Source organism: Vanellus vanellus, assembly GCF_965231255.1.
Source record: "Vanellus vanellus genome assembly, chromosome: 3".
Taxonomy (NCBI): Eukaryota; Metazoa; Chordata; class Aves; order Charadriiformes; family Charadriidae; genus Vanellus; species Vanellus vanellus.
Window position 1 is genome coordinate 77,399,891 of NC_138907.1, and position 23,452 is coordinate 77,423,342.

The 23,452-nt window shown below is 38.2% G+C and overlaps 1 protein-coding gene across 1 annotated transcript in view; it reads left to right on the forward strand.

The window, feature by feature from the left end:
* CDK19 (cyclin dependent kinase 19) overlaps positions 1-23,452 on the forward strand; it is a 130,713-nt gene that overhangs the window by 90,792 nt on the left and 16,469 nt on the right. The window contains exons 5-9 of the mRNA XM_082480431.1: positions 2,786-2,843; positions 4,295-4,426; positions 20,257-20,400; positions 20,678-20,747; positions 21,949-22,021. Of these exons, the coding sequence (XP_082336557.1) occupies positions 2,786-2,843; positions 4,295-4,426; positions 20,257-20,400; positions 20,678-20,747; positions 21,949-22,021 (477 nt within the window). The remainder of the gene's footprint in view (positions 1-2,785; positions 2,844-4,294; positions 4,427-20,256; positions 20,401-20,677; positions 20,748-21,948; positions 22,022-23,452) is intronic.

The following is a 23,452-nucleotide window of genomic DNA, read 5'->3' on the forward strand; positions in this document are numbered from 1 at the left end:
CCAAGTCCTCCTCCTCAGCGCTGTTCTCAACCCATTCTCTGCCCAGCCTGTGTTTGTGCTTTATTCCTTCTCTGTTTTCCCTCTCTTCCCCCCCCATGACTCCCTCAGAGAGATTCACAAGAGCTAATGGATATGTAATCTGGTAAATTTATAAATCAGCATGCTTCTCTGCTGGCTGCCTGAGCAGGGTTCTGATTCTCAGTGGATTAAATATTAGTACAGATTTAAATTTTAAATGGAAAAACTTATCTTCAAAATATTCTGGCTTAAAAATACATAAATGGACAAATTCCTAGTGTATCCCCTGTACGTATAGGGCCACTAAGTTGCTTAGGGATTCGGGGGTGTATTTCTGAGGCTGAGGGACAGGGACTGTCCAGCCTCAAGAAGAGAAGGCTGAGGGGGGGATCTGATAGGCGGGAGTAAAGAAAACTGAGCCAAACTCTTCTTAGTGCTGTTCAGTGACAGGACAAGAGGCAATGGGCATAAATTAAACATATGAAGAAGCCTTTTTTTTTTACTGTGATGGTGGTCAAACACCGGAAGAGGTTTCACAGAGAGGCTGTGGAGTCTCCGTCTCTGGGGATGTTTAAAACCCAACTGGACTCAGGCCTGAGCAATCTGCCGTAGTTGACCCTGCTTTGAGCAGGGGGGTTGTACTCCAGGGGTCCTCTCCAGCCTGAACTATTCTATGAATATTATGGTTTATGTCAGCAGATAAAATAGTACTTTTTTCCATGAAGAAATTGCTGCTTGAAGAATCTTGTAATATTAAAAGTAAAATATGAATCTTATGGGATGTTTTGTTTTGAGCATCATGTTGTATCTGCTTAGATTTTAAATTTTATCTTGGTACAATTCCTGGTGTTATGCAGTTTCTCTCGCAACATAATTCTTCTGTAGAAAAAAACTAACCTAGAAATCAGTGCAGTAACTACATCTTTATCAGCTCTGTTCACGTGACAAATAAATGCATTTTGTAGTGCCTAAAATCCAATCCTGATTCTAAAGGTCTATTAAAGTGTTTTTGATTCATACTCAACTTTCAATCAAGGTTGCTAGGCAGGATTTTAGGGAAGAATTCCGACAAGGAAAATGGAATTTTGCTGTCTTGGTTGGGATAATTTTAGCTATGTGATTTCTAGAAGAGGTAAAGTGTGGTGCGAACGTGTATGCTTCACTTGCTGCCTGATTTCTGAATATGCAGAGTGGGATTGATCTGTTCTCCAGAATATTCAACTCAGGGCAATACATAAGTGTAAAACCAGAGTTTGACCAGTTACCTTGAAGTGTTGATTTCATTACCATTAAATATTAGCGAAGAGCAAGCATCAACTTTATCTTTCCTAGATCTGCTGGTGAGTGTTTTCTCAAGATCAATTAAAATAGTTATTGCATTCTCCAAGAAGGAAGTGCATATTCCCTCTTGAAGGGTTCCAAAAATATGTTGGGGAATGAGAAGTCAGGGATGAGAAGTCAGAATTATCCTGAAATTAGAAAAGGAGGAGTAAAAGAGGCAGTGGCATCAGGAGCAGGGTTGGAAAGAGCAGCTGTGGCTGGAGCCAGGGAAAAAGCAGTATCTAGCACTGGGAGTGAGGTGGGAAGAGAGGACGGCTTCTTGGGGGAAAGGAGAAAGACAGGTGAAATAATGCTTTTTTGTTGGTTGGTTGGTTTTTCAAAAAAGCTAAGGATTTGCAATTTTGAACCAAATTAGTAATCCTAGTTTGAGCGTCTCATTTCGGGTAAATAGTGTCATGTGTTAGGAACTGAGAAATTAAGTGAGATCCTGATGTTGGCTTTCTGGATATCTCTTTCAGATTCTTGAACAAATCCTGCTTGAGCAGACCTCTTCAGGCATTAGGGATTTTAAATTACTAATGTTCAGATGAACCTTCCAAAAATTCTGCTTTGAAACTTTGTTATGCATCTCTTGATTCAAATCGCTTAATGTCTTGTTTACTTCTTTACAGCTGTTAACACAATAGGGAAAAGCTTCCAAGGAATGACTATTGATATCTGAGAGAACCTAGATCCTAATTGCAGAACAATTGCCATGATGTCATGTGCAGATTTTATACGGTGTTCACAAGCAGTTGATTACGAACAACTGCAGATTCCATAAAATGCCTGTAAAGGTTTTGTTCTACTTGTATAGCTGCAGACTACACTGTTAAAAGCTTGTGGATGTAGCTGTCTGTGTATACTCCTGTTTTAAGTGAATTCTCATAGCATGAAATCAACTTACTTTGTGGAAAAAAATGCTAAATGCTTTTGCCAGTGTGTGGTTTTTTAATCATTCATACACTGAAAACAAGCATAGCTCTAAAAATGTAGTTATATATGATGATGATAACAAAAACAACTCTCATCTATGCATTTGCATACCAAGATTTGGCATTATTTTCAGTGACTTACACTAGCAAAAGTAGTTCTTGCCAGATTATTTATGTGTAACATAAATGTTAGCCTGGTCTAAAATTTTCCTGTAGAAGACGGTCTCGCCAATGAACATGATCATTCTGGTAAAAATGGAAATGCAAATTTAATTAAAGATTGCATTTCTTACTGTGAAATGTCAGAGTACTTTGCAATTTTTCTAATTGTGAAATTGGTAACTAGGGATAAAAACTTAAATGTCAGGAAAACATATAGGTATGGTAATTTTACATTTCTAAGCGTATTTATAGAAATGTTTTCATTATAAAATAAATGTACATATTTTTATTATTCTTGAAGATAATCATCAAAGGCTGGTGAACTAAATATTCTGCTTTTTGTTTTGCAGAAACCAGCAAACATTCTGGTAATGGGTGAAGGTCCTGAAAGAGGAAGAGTCAAAATAGGTAAACGTTTTGAGAAAATTTAATTGCACAGCTAAGGCATTACTTAAAAAATTGCATCTTCAGTGTAAGAGAGAAACAAATCTTCATTATTCTTTGAGTGTATATATACAGAACATCTAGTTCAATTTTAAATCTTATTCACTGAGTTTACAAGCTTAAGAGATTCCAAACATATTATTAGACATTTATAAAGCTTGCCAAGGATATTTGGTGAGATAAAAGCATCTGTAAGAAACAAGAAAGTAATAAGCACATAGAACAATGACTATGGCCAGGGTTCTTTTGACTTCTACTATGAGTAGTTAGTATAACATTGTTACTTATAAATTGTATTTGTTCTTAGTTATTTTTATATAAATAACATCAATGCACTTGTTTGTAGAGGTCCAAAGATTTGCTATGCAAAAGGCAATCCGACATCAAGGTGGGAAACACATGTAACTGTGATGCTCTTTATCCAAAATCTTATTACAGTTGGAGATCATAAGCCTTAGTCATGTGGATATAAACTTCTTTTTAAATAAGGCATGTGGCAATCATCAAGAAAGTAGTAATATACTGGCACCTCTTTTCTATTCATCGACTTTTGTTGTATTTGAAAATGTTCAGCTAACCATTTTTTATTCACATGCTTGTATTAGTATGGGCAACTGCAAGAAAATTATACTTGGCATTTCATAACTTCGGAAGCAGAAAGATTTACGTGAGGTTGCGTAAAAGATAACTGTCAGACTTGGATTAAAATGTGTCGTTTTGAATATACACCCAAATTTTGTACTTTCCCAACTAGCATTTCTTAATTTTACTTACAAGGTTGTTTCTAGAGAGAATTTTTGAGTTATGTAAAATGAATGCTTACATTTAAAATATACCTCTGTAACAGTGTAGACTCACTGATTGCAGTAATTTCCAGTCAAAAACTTTTTCCTGATTCTGGAGTTTGTTCATCCAAGTCAAATAGGACACATACTTTGAAAAATAGTGCAAAACAATCTACACTGCAGTCATTTTGGTTTTGCATTTTGGGTAAATATATAGCAGTCACAAGGGCTCACAGTTTTGTAAACATATATAAAAATAAAAGAGAAAATGTACATTAGAGACCTACTACTATTGACTTTAGTTAACCAGGTTTCTGTTACAGTTCTATTTTAAAAAAACAGGCATCTGTGTTATGTAAAGTTTTGCAATATGATGAGGAAAACACTTAAAAGTCAAACATCATCATTCATTGTTTTATAAATGAAGTACATGGAATTTAGCCTTAAATAAATTTGGCCCAGTATTGTTATGACTAACTTGTTGCCTTCTTAGAAATTTTGGTTTGTAAGTTTTAATGCTTTTGAGCTTTTGTTATAATTTTTTTTTGGCAATACTGTTAAATTCTGATTTGTTTGTATTAAAATTTTAAATGTTTTCTTTTCCTTCTTTTCTCCTTCCTTCTCCCCCAGCTGATATGGGTTTTGCAAGATTGTTCAACTCACCTTTGAAGCCATTGGCAGACTTGGATCCAGTTGTGGTAACATTCTGGTATAGAGCTCCAGAGCTGTTACTAGGAGCCAGACATTACACAAAGGCCATTGGTAAGTTCTGTGTAAGAAGGAGGTTTACCTCTAAGTGTTGTAAAGGAGGGTAGTGTTATACTAGATATGATGATCAACTGACCAGCTAAGTTTTTCTTCCTGAAGTAGCAGCAGATGGTGTATGATCCAATCCATAAAAGATTAATCCAAATTGAAACTTTGAGGACTGTGCTTTTATTTTTCAAAATGAGTTAATGTTAATGTTAGACATCTTAAAGGTGGTGCTTGTTTTGTTTTGTTTCTAAACTGAAAATATTCTTTGCGTTGTTTTATATGGTTTTCTGATATGGGCTCAGAAATCTTGTGATTTGTAAACCTTCAAAAGGGAAGGAGCTATTGCTGTTAAAGTCACATTCTCCTAGGGTACTCTGCACTGCTTGCTGAAGTGTCATAGGTGTGGACTATCTGATGCATTTCAAAAGCAAACTCCTGGTCCAAGGCAAAATACTAATTGCAGATAGATTCAATTGGATTGAAGGGGATCTTAGGAGGTCTTTTGTCCATCCTCCTGTTCAAAGCAGGGTCCACTCTGACTTCAGACCAGGCTGCTGAGGGGTTTGTCCAGACAGGTCTTGAAAACCATTTAGAACAGAGATTCCACACCCTCTCTGAATGATCTGTTCCAGTCCTAAATCATCCTCATAGTGAACATTTTTTTTCCTCATACCTAGTCAGAGATTCTTGTTTCAGTTTATGCCTGTAATCTCTCATTCTCCTGTTGTATACCACCATAAAGAGCCTGGCTCCATCATCTCAGTCACCTCTCTGTAGGTACCGGGGGGGCTGCTCATAGGTTCCTCTTCAATCTGAACAAGCTGGTGTCCCTCAGCCTCCTCTCCCAGAGCAGGTTCTCCAACCTCTGACTATTCTGATGGCTCTCCACTGAACTTGCTCCAGGTTATCAACGTCTGTCTTGTATTCAGGTCCCCAGAGTGGCCCAGATGTGGTCCAACAAGTGCTAAGTAAAGGGGAGTAATCACTTCTCTCAGGACTACTGATGTGCTCCTGTTGATACAGCCAATACATCATACTGATGCTGTTAGTCTACAGCAGGCTAACCAGGCTGGCTCATGTTTCACCTGATGTCCACTGGAAACCCCACATCCTTTTCTGCAGAGGTATTCTCCAGCCAGTCAGTCCCCTACCTGAACCATTGTGGGCTGTTAGTCCACTATGGGTGCTCAACCCATTTTGTCCTCGTTGAATTTCATGAGTTTCCTGTGGGCCATTCCTCCTGTCTGTCTGGTTCTGCATGAATTGCAGTTCTACCCTCAAGCGTATCAACTCTTACCCCAGTTTTCCCTCATCCATGACTTGATGGGGAGTGGTTCCAGCTCCTCCTCCTTGGCATTGGTAAAGGTACTAAGTTGGATAGGTCTCATAGGCCTCTGTGTTACTTCACTTGTAATCAGCCTCCAGGTTAGAGTATAAACCATTAACCACCATCCTCAGACCATGATGATCCAGCCAGTTTTTCCTGAAGCCCACAGCCTGTGTTCTACTTGCCTTCACTACTCCAGAGCTTCACGGTTGTTACAGCCAAGGCTGCCATTGTTTATCATATCCCCAAACAGTTCTTCCTTACTGCTGAATAGCAGCTCTGAAAGATGACACATGTAGTATCTGTATGAAGAAATTTACCCCAATATCCTCCAGAAACATTTGCAAGGTCCCTGAGGCGACCCTGTTCATGTCCTGTTTATTCTCCATGATGCTATGGAGTCTGTTCACCTTCTCCCACAGCTCCTTTTGCTGGTGACGCAGTGCCCCAACCGGAGTGCATCTCCCGCTGTGAGGCCAATGTCACCCTGCAGCCTGAGTCCTGGGAGGCAGCACCCTCCCTCAGGAACTCTGTCTTGGTTGAGGCCTCTGATTTCCCAGGGTGTCTTCTCCCGTGGGTGCTGGGGATGGAGCCTTGTAGTGCCTCCCCCATGGTTGTGGCACAATCCTGTGTTGTCTGAAGCACTCTTAGGGCCTGCATTGTATCTGCCACCATGCAACTGGGATGCTGACTAGTAAAGTCTGTTTGCTGCACCCTGTAGTGGGTGAGAACAGTTACTGAAAGTGTTTAAAGAAAATACCAACAGGATTACCTTAAATGCTTGTAAATTAGATGCTTAAACTGCCCTGACTGTTGATTTGTGAAACATGGATGTGAGTGGACCAGATTACTGAGTGACCTGCCTCCGTGGTACTGGGAAGTTGCCTTAACTGACAGTTACCTATTTTTGATAGATAGCATATTGTTTGCAGATTTATGTGAGTGATATGTACCATTATCTCAGGATATCTCTTTGAAGAATGAATTAGTATAATGCTGTTGTGTTGTTTTTTTTTTTTTAATTATGTCATAAATTACTTGGCTGTTGCCCTGAGGGATCTGTAGTGTATACTAAAACATAGACAAGGAGTCCCGATGAAAGTTTAGAGGACGGTGCTGCTTCAGAGAGATCTGGTTTTGCTGGTAGTTTATTATTTCTGAGGCTTTTATTTCTTGTATCAGACCCGCACTGGTGAATCCCCAGGAGGGGTGTGAATGGGTCCTGTAGTACCTGGCGTGCAGCGTGAGTGCCCAGGGCACTCAAAACGGTTTGGGCAGCAGAGTAAAAAATATGAAAATGAAAACAAGGAAAGTTGCAAGGTGAGATTTGTAGGCTGAGTGAAGGATGTGACTGACAGAAGAGAAAAGAATAAAGGTACCTGGAGGTGATCCGTGTGCAGCTTTAATTAAGGCAAAGGGAAGAAGCGGCTAACAAAATGACAGCGGTGATGTTCATGCAGTTTATGAGTCCAGACTTGTGTTTTGCTTCTAGCATTATGTGCACTTAAAAAAAGGCAATCTTAATGAGCTAAGCACACTAGTGAGAGTTTAACTTGAATGCTAATGTTCTTGGCAAAGGATGCAACTCTTAAAGCTCTCTCTTAAATCTCTGTGTAAGAAATAGAATTTTCACATCTCTTAATATTACATAATTCTCAGGAGCCCTAATGTATTGCTTTTAATAATAACTCATGAATTATATAAGATTCTCATTTAACTGCTTTTCAGTTGGAAATAATCGTTTAGAAGAAAGGTGATTAGATGTAGCAATTTATGAAGGAGGACATGACAGGCTATTTGGTATAGCTGCTTATTTTCTGTAGCTATTTTCTTAAGCCTTTTATACAATATATAATTTTTTATAATTAGTAAATATCAATAAAGTCAGGCTAAAAGCAATGTCATGCCAGCTTTAGTCTATTCTCTTCCAATTTTGTCATTGTGAGAAATATTTGTGTTTGAATTTACTAGGAATGCATTGTCATCAGTTTTCTACTGCAACACACTGAACATTGTCCAACAGTTGCTACATATTTCAGATGTTTGCTTAGGTTTTTACTGGCTTAGTCTTGCTTTTATTTTTTATTTTTAATATATTTTCTGTATTCTGTATCTAATACTTTTTTCCTTATCTTAGCTTCACATATAATGGTAATTATTTACAGTGTAATCATAATAACCTGGACATTGTCTACTATAGTGTACTATAGTGTCTTTTCTTGTTCTTGTAATAAAGCAAGGTGTGCTTGCTTGCATGTAAATAATTCTTCTACATGATCAAAGAATGCAATTAGAATTTGACTTTTGTCTCACTTAGGATTTTTGTCTTTGTTTTCTGGATCTGATCTTAGTTATATTTTGTGGGTTTAACTTTGAGGAAAAATTGGACTAAATACAGTCTGTTTAGAAAGAACTATGTATTACACAAAAAGTATATAAGCATATTTCATTATTTTAGAGGTGGTTTTTCAGTGGCATTTTCCCCTTTATTTAATTTGTTCCTTCATAGTAATGAAATATTCTACTTTTCATTTACTTGCTTGCAGAACAAATAGTTGTTCATCACGTATATAACATCATGTTTTAAGGAGATACAGGAGTCAGGAAAATACTGTTGCTGAAAAATGGAAATAGCTTTAACTTTCTACGTGTTAAAAGGATAGTAAAAAGCCCGTGTTAGGGTTTTGTGGGGAGTAATATTTTGTTTACAAGCTAAGCCCTATTTGTTAGTAAAGTTTCCTATATAATCCGCTTACCATAGTTACAAGCAACTACCTTACCAGATGAATACAAATTGGGAAAATGGTGTTGTAGAAGCCAATGGTCAGTTTTGGTTCTGTTACCACAATACAAATCTGTACTAAATTTACTGTAGCCTGCAGAAGTTCGTCTACATTTCCAGCACCTAATTTAAAAGCAGAATCTGTTCCCATGTGTTCATTGATCCTAATACTCTATCAAAGAAGTGAAATATGCAAATAAAAGTAACTTGAACAAGCTTCAGGTGAAACCAAGTAACTGCAAAAATGTAAAATGCTTGCGGTTGTGCAAACGTTAATAAAATTACTGAACTTATAGAAAGTCTCCAGCACAACAGAAAATGCTTTTATACTCAAAGTACTAAAGAAACAAGGTTGAAGTAAGTGGCAAGGTACAGTGCTCCTTTCACTGATGGGCAAAGACTAGTGCAGTATAATTTTAAGGAAAGTAAAGGAAATTACTATGGCAAAATGAAGGAAAAGGTAAGATGACTTTCAGCTTGAAAGGAGACATTAATCAGATTATTTTTTCACTCTGGGAACATCAAAATAGAAAAGAAAGTTTTAGTAAGTAAAGTAAGTAGTAAGAACTCTTTTTCATCATAGGTTTTTAAGGAAGTGTCTGGCAGTCTCTACTATGATTCATTCTGGGGCATCTTGTGGCATGATGTTAATCAAGGAAATAGCATAATTAATACTTGGTTTTTATCAAGTTGCAGCTTGTATAGTTAGCAGTGCTATCAAATAAGAACATATTATCTTGCCTCTATTTGCCACTTGCCTTAATTAATGAAGTAGTATATTTGATAAATGGCATCAGATGGCTTATAGTATCTTAGATGGTTTGGATTCTGTTGGTGAAAGAGTTCTTTAGGTTGATCGTTCAACCACCCCATAAGTAAGGCTAAAACGCTGTCCTGCACTGAAAAAGGATGGGATTATTTATTGTGAAAAAATAAATCTGAGAACCCGAGAAATCTCTATTGCTTAGTTACCTTTCCTCACTTGTCTAGATTGTAAGTCAGTAGGAATGTCAGAAACAGCCATGTGGCCAACTGCATTTACCAACCCGAACAAGATTTAGGTATAGAGAAAATGTAATTTAAAGTTTGGGCAGTGCACTGTCACCTCATTGTATTTCCAGACTAACATATGGTTATGGAAGCTGGAAATGTGTGAAAGGTATAAGCAGATACCAAAACGCCTTTGAAAGCAAATGTCACAGGAAAATATTAGGTGTATCAAAGGGAATGAATTTATAACGAATGCTGGGATCCGTCAGAGTTTCAGCAACTCCGTTCAACTTTATGCAGGAAAAAAAGAGGGGGAAGTATCTGGGGTGTATTATGTTGGATTTAGGATGGAAATATGTGCATATGTGTTCCATATTGCCTATGCAGTGAGTCCCACACGTTCCGAGTACATCAGATGTCCTTACTGTGCGCGCACAGATTGTTGGCACACTGGCCGGGCTGTGGGGCCTCTGGAAATCTTGGACGGATGCCTAAAGCTCTTCTGGTCTCTTGTTCTGGGAGGGATGGGGGGAAGGAGGAAAAATTAAGAACTATCTGGAAAATATGGTAAACCAGACATTACAAATGGGGCTAACCAAAAGATTGAAAAGTCCTTAGGAAGGATGCACAGGGGAGGTTCCCCACCTGTGGTCTGTGGAGTCATGGGAGTATGGGGACTGCTTTCAAACATTCATGAGAGAGAGTTAAGAAAAGCAAATCTATAGTCAGTCAGCTTCTGTTTGCTGCATAGGGATCCACATTCCTGTTTGTTAGAGATTTGGATTTGAGGGGAAGGGGTTGTGGAAAAACTAGAAAAGAAAAGCAGAGAAGTTTGGAAAATATTCATTTATGCACTCTGAAAAGAAAAATTCAGGCTACACCGGGAAGGGAGCCTTGTTCATGCCCTGGGCAATGTTATACGACATGGGAAGTAATTGGATTCAGATGATATTTTGTGGTAAACTTATTTTGGCATGTGGTAAACTTTCTTCATGTTGATTATCACAGTTGTTCTCATGCTTTTTCTGAGAGGCAAAATATTTTAATACCAAAGATTAATTGTTGCTTTCTTATCTAGTTATTGCAGGTGCTGGATGATTTACTGCTGTTTTTTCCTCTTGCTTGACAGTCATCTCTAAAATACTATACATGCACTTTTTTTGAAAGAAGAAACATTTGCTACGCTCCACAACCTTATCACTGCAATCACCTAAGAAATGTAAAGTTTTATAAAGGATTATTAGGTCGCTTAAATAGAACATTTTACAGCTACATTAATTAGTATTTTGGGAAACTTGAGATGCTGACAGCAACTCAAGGAATATTGTCCGCAGGATTGGTATACACTTTAAAACATTAACTGTTTTGAGATTTGCATACTAGTTCCTGCCTTTTTCTAACTGCTCTGTTGCTCTTGCTGCTTAAATATATTGACGTCTGGAAATTACCTAGTGAAGCTGGTGGCCATTGTCAACTCTGAAGAGTCTGAGAGGTGTGTTGGAGTGTGTACTAGTTTAATAGCCAGGAGAATGTGAACAGTGCAGTGGGTCAGACCTGTCTCTGCTATTGTAAAACCAATGGAGGTACTCTAGTGCGGGGCAGACAATAAAGTTTTATTTCTTAGAACAGTAAGCTGGGTCTCAGGAGACTTAAATTTAAATACTGATTCAGTCCCAAGTGGTGTATGTAGTTTACCACATGTCATTTAATCCATCCTATGTATTGTTTCATTATATATAAAGTGGAGATGCTACTTACTGGTATTGTCCTGAAGATGCAATCAGTTAATGATGATGGTTGAAAACCAAGTACCTGCTATCATAAGAAGGTTCATACTTCTGGTGCAGAGGAATTTTTTTAGCTAGTCCATCAGTTTGATCTTCAGGCACAATTATTTCAGCAATATCAGCTGAAGCATTCAGCACTACAGCATTGATTCAGTAGAATGACTTTTTTCTCAAGACAGGTGGGATTGCTTCACAAGTAGACTTCTTGGCAATAGCTGTGACTGACAGCAGAATTACATTTCACAGTAGTTTATTTCATTGCCTATCCAACAGATTTGCTTAAAAGTATGTAGGAATTACTCTCAATGCCTTACTAGTAATAGTTGTATGGCTGAACCCCTTTGTAACAGAAATGTTAAGCTGTTGTAAAGCACTCTGTATAGAAGGACAAATAAGCCTCTCTGTCCTAAGATGCAAAGTTTCTCTGTGTGCATTCCTCTCTGTTGACTGAAATAAGGTAGACATCAAAAGCTTTAATAATTCCCCGAAAAGACTGTCATGGCTTGTGAATTGGAACAGGCCAGGAAAGCACTCTTCACACATGTTCCTTGTTATAACTTAATCTACCAGATAGCAGGCCTTTTGCCCACCTGATCTTAGCTCTGAAGGTGTTGACACGTTTGACCTAGTAAAAAGTTGTAATAGTTAATGACACAAGGCAAGTGAGAGCACACAACAGATTATAAACTCATTGTCCCTCTTCATTTAGCATAGAGTTAACCTCCGAAGAGCTCCATTGTGTACAGGAAAGCTGTTTTGTTAAAGTATTCTGCATTTAATTAGAAACAAAACCCATGTATTTCCCTTTCAGAGAATATATACTGCGCACTTCTCATTTGCTACAATTCAGAACACAGAAAATGGCAACAATTCTCTAACGTGCTGTGCTATTTGTGCAATATAGTTTGTACAATATTGGACGCGTACCTGCAGTGATGGAATAAATGGAGGAGGAGGGGGAAAATTAATGATAAAGCACCATAATTAGTCATCAGGAGTTCCTGGTCCTATGATCACAGGATAATGGCAATCATTTTTTTCATATGATAAAGTGAAAATGCAAAGCTGTGGATGTTCCCTGAAAAGCTTTGTAAATACTATTTAATCAAACAGTGGCATATCTTGGCTTTTCGTAATTCTTTCATCATTACAGGAGGAAATGGTAACAATTTCTATATTAGACCTGCCTAATACTTTGCAGTATAAAAGTGACTTGTGATCTTTGCAATGAGAAGCTTTCATACTTCCTTTACTTGCTGCAGTTGTTTGATATTTGGTGGGGGGAAGTAGCCCTGAGGCTACAAAGCTGCCTTTTGTGTCACCCATTACATTCCTTGTGCTTTTGATGAGTTGTCACTGAAAGAACATTTTTCTTTTTACTTTTGTTTCCGTGAAAAGCTTTGGCAGCCCACCAGAGTACCTCTTGGACCCTCTGAGGTATAAGCACTGCTGTTGCTGGAACAAAAGTAACAGTATGTTCTTTACTACATCTTGGAGATACTGGAGTTGGCATAAAAATAATAGCCCTCTGCCGTCTCTGACGCATCTGAAGGCTTAGGATTAGGGAGAAAACAAGGCTGTAACACACTTTTCTTGCCAGAACTCAGTGCTTGTCCCAGTGACCTAATTCCCTGCCCTGAAGCAACGTCACCCGAGGCTGGAGCCCACCCCAGTTTCTGGAAAAAGAACTGAGAGACGAAAGAAGGTGGAACCATCACTCTGTTCTGCATTCATGCAACCATCGCTATTCTGTCTCTCAAGGATGTTAGCCTGCTCTACTGCTAGCTAATGTAGTTAATCTGTAGTTTATACAGTAGTAGTCTTGGAGATGCAACTGAAGAATTGAAGAATTGCTGATGAAAACATGGTATATAGGATTTGGGGAGGTGAATGGGAGTACTTGGGAAGACAAACACTGAAAACCCTTACAAAAGTGGTATAATGTTGATAAAAGTTTAATTCTCGTGCTCTATAGTACAATTGTTGATAAGATTGCATTTTCACTGCCTTGAGGTTTCCTGTCTTATTCAGTACATAGGCTGTGCAAGGAAAATACAAGGTTGCATATAGAACCATAAACCTGGAATTTCCAAAATTTTGGATGCGAAGTTCTGTAAATTAAAGATTTAAGTTCTTCAACAGGGTTTCTTTGCTTGCAATCATATTTTTGCTGTGTGAGAGGGCTGCTTAAGGCCTCTGGTCCTCTTGCCACTCCCTATATTAAATCTATCATACCTATGTTGTCAAGCTTGCCACAGTAATTTAAGTGTAATGTTCCAAGCTACATAATGTGTCTAATCCACAGCAGAAGTCTGAAATCATATGATCTAGGGTCTTCATTTAATGCTGATATACTGAGGAATAGAGATTTAACGGGGAAAAATAATTAGAGAACCTAAAATAATTCTGTTTAGAGAGAATGAAGAAATCTTGGCTCAATAAAGCCCTGTAGAAAATTAAATTTTATTTCGGTGAACTTGGAATTTCAGTCAAGATGCTTCAAAATTTTTAAGGTGTCGTAGTTGAAATTAATTGCACAAACAATTAAACAGTACAAACGTGAGAAAAGGGCAGCTTAGCTTAAAAGGCTAGGACGGAGGCATACAGGGTTAAAAAAAGTGGGAGGATAATAGATTTCACAACTGATTTGAATTAATATGGTTTTGCCTTTAAAAGTTTTGAATTATCTTGACTCTACATCATGGCACAGGAGATGACGCGGTCTTGAAATAAAACATTGCTCTTAGACGTGTGTTTGGCTGACTGTGAGCATCTTTCAGATTACTGAGAGGTATTTTTTCTGTCTGCAGAACATTCATCTTTGTGGCTCTACAGTATAAACTTCTGTTCTTCAGTCAAGTTCTGTTGAGATGCTGTTTGTTAAAGATCGGTAAACATTGCCTAACTTACCAATGAGTGATAGCAAGTTTCTGACCCTTAGCCCACTGACGCCACGTTTTGCTTCCCCTTGAAAAGCCTGTCACATGTAAATATTTGACCCCATTCTCAGTTCTTCATAGAAAGCATCAAATTTAAAAGGCTAGTAACCACTTCTTCCTTGACCTCTGTTTTGCCAACTAAAGTTTAAATGAAACATATAAAAATTGAGACCTTAAGGTATGAAAGGGAAGACCTTTCCCTCGTGTCTGTGTGTGATAGCAACAGGTATGTTCTAGTCACCTTATTGGACCGAAGAAATGAGAAATTCCCCTTTAACGGTTTATTATTATTTAAATCTAATTTCTAGGTATTTGAATCCAGTGTAAAAAATTAATAAACTCTTTTTCTATAGTATCTCTATGTTCTTAGGTCACTGTGTGTAAAGGTTCCAGACAAGTTTAGAATCTGCTGCTCTACTCAGCATGAGACAAGATTTTCTTATAAAGAGGTTGTACCTTTTCATTGGACCAATTGATATTTATTTGAAAAAGTTAGGCACATGTTTGCTTGCACAGCCACTTTTGGGGTTTCGAATATGTTGGCGTATTTGTTGTCCTTGCCTTGATTTGCAGCAGGGGAGGTTTAGATTGGATATTAGGGAAAATTTCTTCACTGAAGGGGTTATCAAGTATGGGAACAGGCTGCCCAGGGAAGTAGTTTAGTCACCCCTGGAGGTATTTAAAAGATGTGTAGATGTGGTGCCAAGAGACATGGTTTAGTGGGACTTGGCAGTGTTAGGTTTATGGTTAGACTCTCTAAATGATTCTATGATTTGAAAGGTTTGGTGAATATTATATAAGCAGGGTAGCTCTTTATAGGATATCTGGGTTGCCTTGTTTGGGCTAAGGCCATGCTAACTAGCTTTTGGTTACCCTGGTTGTTGCATTAGTCCTTGGCAGGCATAGAGAAGCTGTATTCTGGCGCCCATCCACTGTCTGCTTCCTTTAGCAGCATTCAGACAAGTCCTAGAGTTTAGAATTTGTGTTCAAAATGAAACAAAACAAAGCAGGTTGGTTGAAGCTGCTAGACCAAACTCACTAATGATGAATTCCACAGATCGATTGCAGCTAAATAGATGTTTCCCCATTCTTAACTTGCTTTCTTTAACAGAATTGTCTTAAAGAACACTGGGAGGCTAAGAGCTTGTTTATGTATTTCTTTTCTTGGATATAGTTAAGAAGCGTAAAGTATTTTGTCTTGACTATGTCCTGTCTTCAGTTAAGTGTTGTAGTTAATATGCATGGGAAGAGATAATTCATTTTGAGAATCAAGGCTATTGCTTAATAAATTGTCTTAAATTGTCCTAATAATTTTAAAGAATGTTTCCAAAATATTGGAACAAATACAAAAATGAGATTATTGTGCCATAGAAAGGAAAGAATACATGAGCATTTGTCTGCTTAATCAGGCCTATCATTAAAACAGCTATGTCAGCATCCTTTTGTATTTGCTCCTTGGCTACAGTGCTAAAGTAGAGCAGGACACACAGGATTTTCTCAGCTTTAGTAGCTGACCTATAAAAATGTTAGAGTCGCAGGTTTTGAAACTGGGACATGGACAGCCGTATAAATATTCTAATAATCTGTGCACCCAGGCATACCTATGGAAAGTCTGTTTGCCATCCACAATTGACCATCTTTAAAAGACTCTTTGCTCCTTTTATAGAATTGTTGTGTAGTACTTGAGAAACATTGTTACGGTGGAAGGATATTTCACTGGTGAATAGGTTTAAATGGGACCTGAGCAAGGTGTTCAATGAGGAGTGTAGGGAAAGGGCTAAGAAAGACCTTTACTGCCCCCCCTCTTTCCAGAGCCAGGGAGCAAAACTGGCTTGCTTTCAGGTTCAGTGTAAACTTGGGGAGAGTGGGGAGTCTGGAAGTCTTGCGGGGGGGGGGGGCCAGAAACCACAAAACCCACAAAAAACCAAACAACAGTAAAAACTTTTTACCACGGATCATTCCTGAAACCTAATGATTGGAAAGTGTAGGAAACAGAACCATCCTTATAGGAACGGCTGTATTACTGTGGTATATTTATTAGGATCCTTCCGGGACATCAGATGGGAAAACATTTAGTATCCAGTACAACCTTGTAGGACCTATATCACAGAATCACAGAATGGCCCTGTTTTCAGTGATTCTGGGACATAACAAGTTAAAATGGATACTATCTGTAGTTTGTCTCTTATTTTTGGCAATTGCTTTTAAACAGAAATGTTATTTTTAATGAAATTGTTATGCAGCATTATAAGAAGTTCTTGTGCTAAAGGCAGATGTGCACTAGATTAATAATGCGCTGTAGCTGAAAAACACTTATGTGTTTGAAGCTTTGCCCCCATAAATGCCTACTTCTGAGGGGTAATACTTTTTATTTGGAATAGATTTGGAATAGATGTAATAATGATTAATCTTTTTAGGGACCACAAACTGAAAACATATGAAATGGCACTGGATAGGGAAATTGCTAATTATTGACACATTTTTCCATAGTTAAGAGCTGAAGTTTGTATTTGGTTGGCCAATATGAACAATGTAGGAGATAAAATACCTATTAGGACTGCTTGTATTGATGAAGCTTTTTAAACTTGCCAGAATTTAATGAGGTGTTCCTGCTAGAAAAATGCCACATGTGGCAAATAATTACTGTAAATTATGAATGTTATTTTAAAAAAAAAGGGACTAGCCAAACTGGGCAGAAAATCATTAACTGTGAGAATGGTTTCAATATGTGCCAAGGATGTGTTTGAGATCAGGTTACATAAAAGTTAGATTCATGAAGGGAAGACCCTGACCTGTTTGAGCTGCATGGCTATGAGGCCTTTTCCAGCTGTTTAATCTTCACTTACGGAAATTAAAGCTTCATGTTTTCTGTACTAAGTATTTTGTGTTACTTTATATTAGTTCTTTGAAGCTGAAGAGTATCTGGCAAGAGACCTGAAGAGTGGACCCCCAGCACTATGAACTACTAGAGACTATAATGACCGGTCAGAGCTGAAGTATTCTCATGCTTGACTTGTCCAGTTATGCCATCCCATAGAAAAAACAACAGCAGCTTGGGAGTTACCAGTGTTTATTCAGATGTAACTTCTAGTTGGTACAATGTCTGCCTTCTGAATTCTCAAAGGGTTTAAAATGTGCTCTCTGCATTAGTCACAGAGTCAGGCAGTGGGAACGCGTTGCCACAGTGGCTCTGCTCTCATACAGTTCAGCTGATGAAGGAGGAACAGAGTTTTGAAGTTTGCTGTGTCACATCAGGGAGATTTCCCAGTTCAGCTTTGCTGGCAACAAGAATACTAGATTTTTTTTTTTCTTTAAAAGGAAAAGGTCAGTCTGGATAGAACAGTAATGAACAGGATTATGAGCAGTGGCCCAGCCTCTCCCTCACTATGTGATGGACAACGGGCACTGCAGAAAGCCATGAAAACCAAGAGGGCTGCAACTCCTCTGTCCTCTAGATAAACCATCTCCAAAAGGATTTGCTATCTAGTAGGAAAATTAGTGAATAGGTACTGTTAAATGAAGATGCTATTCTTCAAATAGTAAGTAATTTCCATTCTGGAGTAGGTAATTTATGCCTACTACCCAGGCAGGAATTGTGATTAATATGCTGCATTAGCTGCTTGAGCAGATAAAATCTCAAGAGCTAAAGATCTTGTTTTCATGCAGATAAGGCTAATAAGAAAATCAAAGGAAGATAAAACCCTGAGAAAGTGATGTAATGCACAGAGCAAGTTATACCCTGTTGAAACTGTAAAGTCTGAATGAAATGTTATCAGACTTTCCTGTAAAGGAAGTAGGGAGAAAGGCTTATAAATTGGGGCACCCCAAGCTCCACACCTGTAACATGATGTAAATGGAGCAGATCTGTTTTGGCAAACAGAGTGTGATGGCTCTTTTTTCATTCCCTACATAAAGAGAGCAGTGCTTTTTTCTTTCTTCAGGAGGCCATGTATCTCACATGCAGCATGGGCCGAACACCACCATTGACAGCAGGTGGGGTTTTGAGTCTCAGGTTAGTTGCAGCAAACAAGAGACTTCTCTTGGTGTTCTCTTAAGTCTGAATCTAACTGATCAAACTCCAGTTGGGTAATTTTTTTATCTCTCAGACCTATAAAATAGGGATAACTTGTTTTCTATATTTATGCTATTAAATTTGATAAAATACAGAAGTTTTCTCAGGGTCATCTAGTTTAACCTCAACTGCTAAGCAAGTTTCCACGCTTGTATTCAGCAATCTATGCTGAATCTATGCCTTATTCATCTGATCTCCATCTTTTCCCAGAGTTATAGTCCAGACACATATTTGTCAATGTAGCAAACTCATTTCTTTTCTGCTAGTAACGTTCTCGCTGACAAATTCACACTTTCATTTTAAGATGCATAATCACAGAATCACAGAATTTTCAGAGTTGGAAGGGACCTCTAGAGATCATCTAGTCCAACTCCCCTGCTAAAGCAGGATTGCCTAGAGCACATTACTCAGGACTGCATCCAGGCGGGTCTTGAAAAGCTCCAGAGAAGGGGACTCCACAACCTCCCTGGGCAGCCAGTTCCAGTGCTCCGTCACCCTCACCGTAAAAAAGTTTTTCCGTGTATTTGAACGGAACTTCCTGTGTACTAACTTGTGCTCGTTACCCCTCATCCTGTTACTTGGAACCATTGAAAAGAGCCTGGCTCCATCCTCCTTCAACCCACCCTTTAGATACTTGTACGCCATAATAAGGTCTCCCCTCAGCCTTCTCCAGGCTAAAGAGTCCCAGCTCTCTCAGCCTTTCCTCATAAGAGAGATGCTCCAATCCCTTAATCATCTTAGTTGCCCTTTGCTGGACTCGCTCCAGCAGTTCCCTGTCCCTCTTGAACTGGGGAGCCCAAAACTGGACACAGCATTCCAGTTGTGGCCTCACCAGTGCAGAGTAGAGGGGGAGAATTACCTCCCTCGACCTACTGGCCACACTCTTCCCTATGCAGCCCAGGATTCCATTGGCCTTTTTGGCAACAAGGGCACATTGCTGGACCATGGATAATTTACTGTCTACCACAACCCCCAGATCCTTCTCCTCCGAGCTACTTCCCAGCAGGTCCGCCCCTAACCTGTACTGGTACCTAGCATTCTTCCTCCCCAGGTACAGGACCTTGCACTTGCTTTTGTTGAACCTCATTAGGTTCTTCTAATAATAATGCATCCAGGTCATACAGAACACTAAGATGGGTGGTGATAGGAGTAACTAGAATGAATATGTGTAATCTAGAAATTTCTCCTTCTGTAAATTAAATTCATATTTTTTTCCACAATAGATTTAATTTTGAAAAGCATATTAATGAGAGATTTATGAAATAGAGGTTATTTTCTTTCATTAAAACATCAATATATCATGCTGTTGTCCTCTGTATATACATGAGATGTAGATGAGACAGCTCCACTATTGTTCCAGTGGGAGTCAGTCGTCAAGTAGGACTTTTTTTTTTCTTAAAGTTTGGTAATCACTCTTCTACTGTTGATTAAAATTAGGATTTTTTTTTTCTCTGTTTTAACTAGCTTGCACTATTTGGCTAAACATGAGAGTTGTTAGTCTTTTCCTTCTTACTATTTATTTGGTTATCAGTTGTCTTTTTGGAATTGTTCTGAAATATGTGATAGAACTTTTATTTCAATGTATCTTATGGGGGATTTATGGTTTGGGTTTGACGGTCAGTTGAATGCCCTTTATTTGCTGATGACACAGCTTATTGTGTAGGTTTCTGCCATAACTGTGAATAAGGTAAGTGCTGGACTGCCACTGAACAACTTGAAACAGAATTTGGAGACTCTAATTTTGATTGGAAAAAAAACTATATCTCCATATTTTACCCTTTTTTATTCTATTAATGCATTATTTTTAAAGTACTGTAGGTAATTATACTGTGAGGCATTTTATCTGTGGTTATACAGGTTGTTGAGAAATTGTGCAGAAACAAAAAACAGAGTGATGAAGTACAGTAAGTTTGCATGAATTATCCTCCTTCTTTCTTAGATATTTGGGCAATTGGCTGCATATTTGCTGAACTATTGACTTCGGAACCTATATTTCACTGTCGTCAGGAGGACATCAAAACAAGTAATCCTTTTCATCACGATCAGCTAGACCGCATTTTCAGTGTAATGGGATTCCCTGCAGGTAATTTTTTTTCATTAAAGCATCAGGCATAATGCTACTGAGTTGATTTTTTTTTTTTTTTTTTTTTTTTTTTCTTTTTCCTAAAGGAAATGACTAGTTATTTGTATAGGTATGAACAAGCTGTCAGTTTGATGGATTTGGAAATGCTGACAGTTATAGAACAATAGCACTGGCCAACAAATGAAGTCAAACAACTGCTGTAGTTATTTCTTCGTATGTGTTACTTAATCTACACTTTCAGAATTGTAAATGCTTCTCCTTTTCCCCCCCACCGAAGATAAAGATTGGGAAGACATAAGGAAGATGCCAGAATATCCAACTCTTCAGAAAGATTTTAGGAGAACAACGTAAGTGATTATAACACAACAACAGTCCAGCAAATGTAGCAGATAGGCAGAAATTGGCTCCTATCCTTTGAGTCTTTGGGGAGGGGATTTGGGAGTGTTTGAGTTCTAATGCTGTGACAGCTGTCCTCTTTGAATTAGCTGGTTTTGCTTGAATGGTGTTCTCTCCCTCAGCTGCTTGTTAAAAGGATCAGCTGAGTGGCCTCCTCATTTCTCTAGAAGGGGTCATCATAAGTGCCATTTAATCTATGGCAGGCACAGACAAATGAGCTTGCTTAAACCAGTTGTATTAGCTGTTCAAGATAACTTCATTTTGTGTGAGAAGGAATAGGGAAGCACCTCCCTGGTTCTTTTGGCCATCAGTTATGTGGAGACAGTAAAGTAGTGGACAGAAATTTCTGTGGAAGGTTGTGATGCAAAGCCAATCTGGGATCTAAGAATTTTCCACTTTTAGTGTTCCCTGGTGCTTTGGCTAAATTAATCTAAATTGGTGAAGTGGTGGTGATAGATCAGAGGGTGTAAGGAGCAACACAGACTCTGTTGTAAGGCAAAGGACGTGTATTAAGGAGTTTTGGATTCTGTTTCCAGCTCTGATGGGGATTCATTACACTGGCTTTAGATGAGATATAAGGCTTATCTGTGCATGAAGCTTATTTCTTTTGAAAATGGTGATAGATAACCTCTGGATTTGTAGATTAAAAGCAAGCCACAGGTCATACATATTTGTGGCATTTTTGAGCTTGGGAACTACTAAGGACTGTATGGTTTGATGCAGGTTGAGGCTGCGGAGACAGAATGGTTAACTATTCTATCAAATTGCAACTGGAAAGAACTTAATAGCTTAGCTTTTGTGCTCTTACAAACTGCTCTACACTTCCTGTGGCAGAGTTGCTTTAGAAAACCAGATTATAAACTTCAAAATGAGTTCTTCTGTCATATACCCATGTCAACAGCTTATCCATACGCTATAGAATTTGCATGTTCCATGGAAATAGTCTGTACACAGCTGATACTACTGCTATTAGTGAAAAGCATGCTTAGAGTGTCAACTGCTAGATAAATATCTGACAAGTTTTCTGATAGTGGTTCTTTTTACAGTTTACTTATTAAGGGCTGGTAAATGTTTTTGTGATTACTTGGTAAAGTTCCATATTCTTAAAGCTGTATTATTTCAGAAATGTCTTTGCTTAACTGTATTTTTCAGATATGCCAATAGTAGCCTCATAAAATACATGGAGAAACACAAAGTCAAGCCTGACAGCAAAGTTTTTCTTTTGGTAAGTACAACTTGAAAATTACTGTGATGATACAAATGAAATGCATTTCTAATGGTAATACCTGTGTCTGTTCTTCTATCTCATTTTAATGAACAACAACGTTAAAGAAAGCTATTTATCACTGACTAGCCATTTTTGAGATGTGTTTTCTTCATATACATTCATGCGGAGGGTGTGCTTAAACTGCTGGTATTGAAGTTCTGAATGTTTTATCTAATTAAGATCTGCAAGGCAGTCATATACCCAGACTTACCCTTAGGTCTTCCGTGCAAATAGTGTAGTGACTATTATATATCCCTTGCTTCCATGTTGTTTCAAGACCTAAAGAGCTCCCAAGAGTTAAAAAGTCTCGTGAAGAAAGGGAAGAAGAAAGGAGAAATTTAGTTATTTCCTGTAGTAGTTTTCTTTTTTTTCCCTTCATTTTCTTCCCTCTAATGATAGTCCACCTCTGTTCTGTGAGTGATTCCAAACAATATCCCTAAACATGTATTTGCTGGCTACCTTATTGAGTCATTCATTGTAGGTGGCTACAGGGTTGCTCTAATGCAGCATTATTTCTGGATGCCTCTGTGATGACTTAGTGCTGTCTAAATTTAGGAATAAAGTTCAAAGTCACTTTGCTAGTACTGTGAACAGGGAGTCTCTGTAATGAGGCTGTTAGTGTAGATTGAGTTCTAGTGGTCTGTTTTCATCACTAGTTAGAGATTCAGCATAGCAGTCTTCTCTCTAGGTCCTGGCAAAGATTTGCTTTTTGACTCATAGCTGCTAGATGATGACACACACAGTTGTAGAAACAGAATAAGTTGATCCCAAGTGGGTGGAAGGGAAGCATTCACATAGGAAGTGTTGAGTTTTCAAGAAAAAATAATTGACATTTTTTAAACTCAACTTACTGGGCACACATTGGAATGGTCTGGAGGAAGACTCTAAGTGAAAAGACAGCAATTATAAGAGACATCGTTAGTTAGTACCTGAATTTCCCCATTTTCCTACTATTGGTGGAAGCCACTAGAAAGTCTGGTGGAAAGGCAAAAAAGCAAATAGGTTGCTGTAAGCTTATATGGCTAATTCATCAGCTTATATGGCTATGAACACGAAGTTGAGAGCCATCTTGGGTGGGTAGGCTACTTTTTCAGGGGGAAGTATTAACCAGATCCCTAAGAACACACAACTAACTATAGGGTGGCAAAATATATGTACGCATTTTGTGACCCTATGGCATATTATATATGTTTTTATATATATATAAACAAAGGAACTTTTCATGATGGAGAAGTAGTGAGACAAGGTTATTACAGGGTGACTGAACAAATATACAGGTGTCTACCTGTTTATTCCCCTACATAATTGTGAGAATGAGAACAGAGATTTCTAAAAGTGTAAGAGCTCTTTCTGAACATCATAAAGAAGACAGTTTGCTTAGCAAAGTCG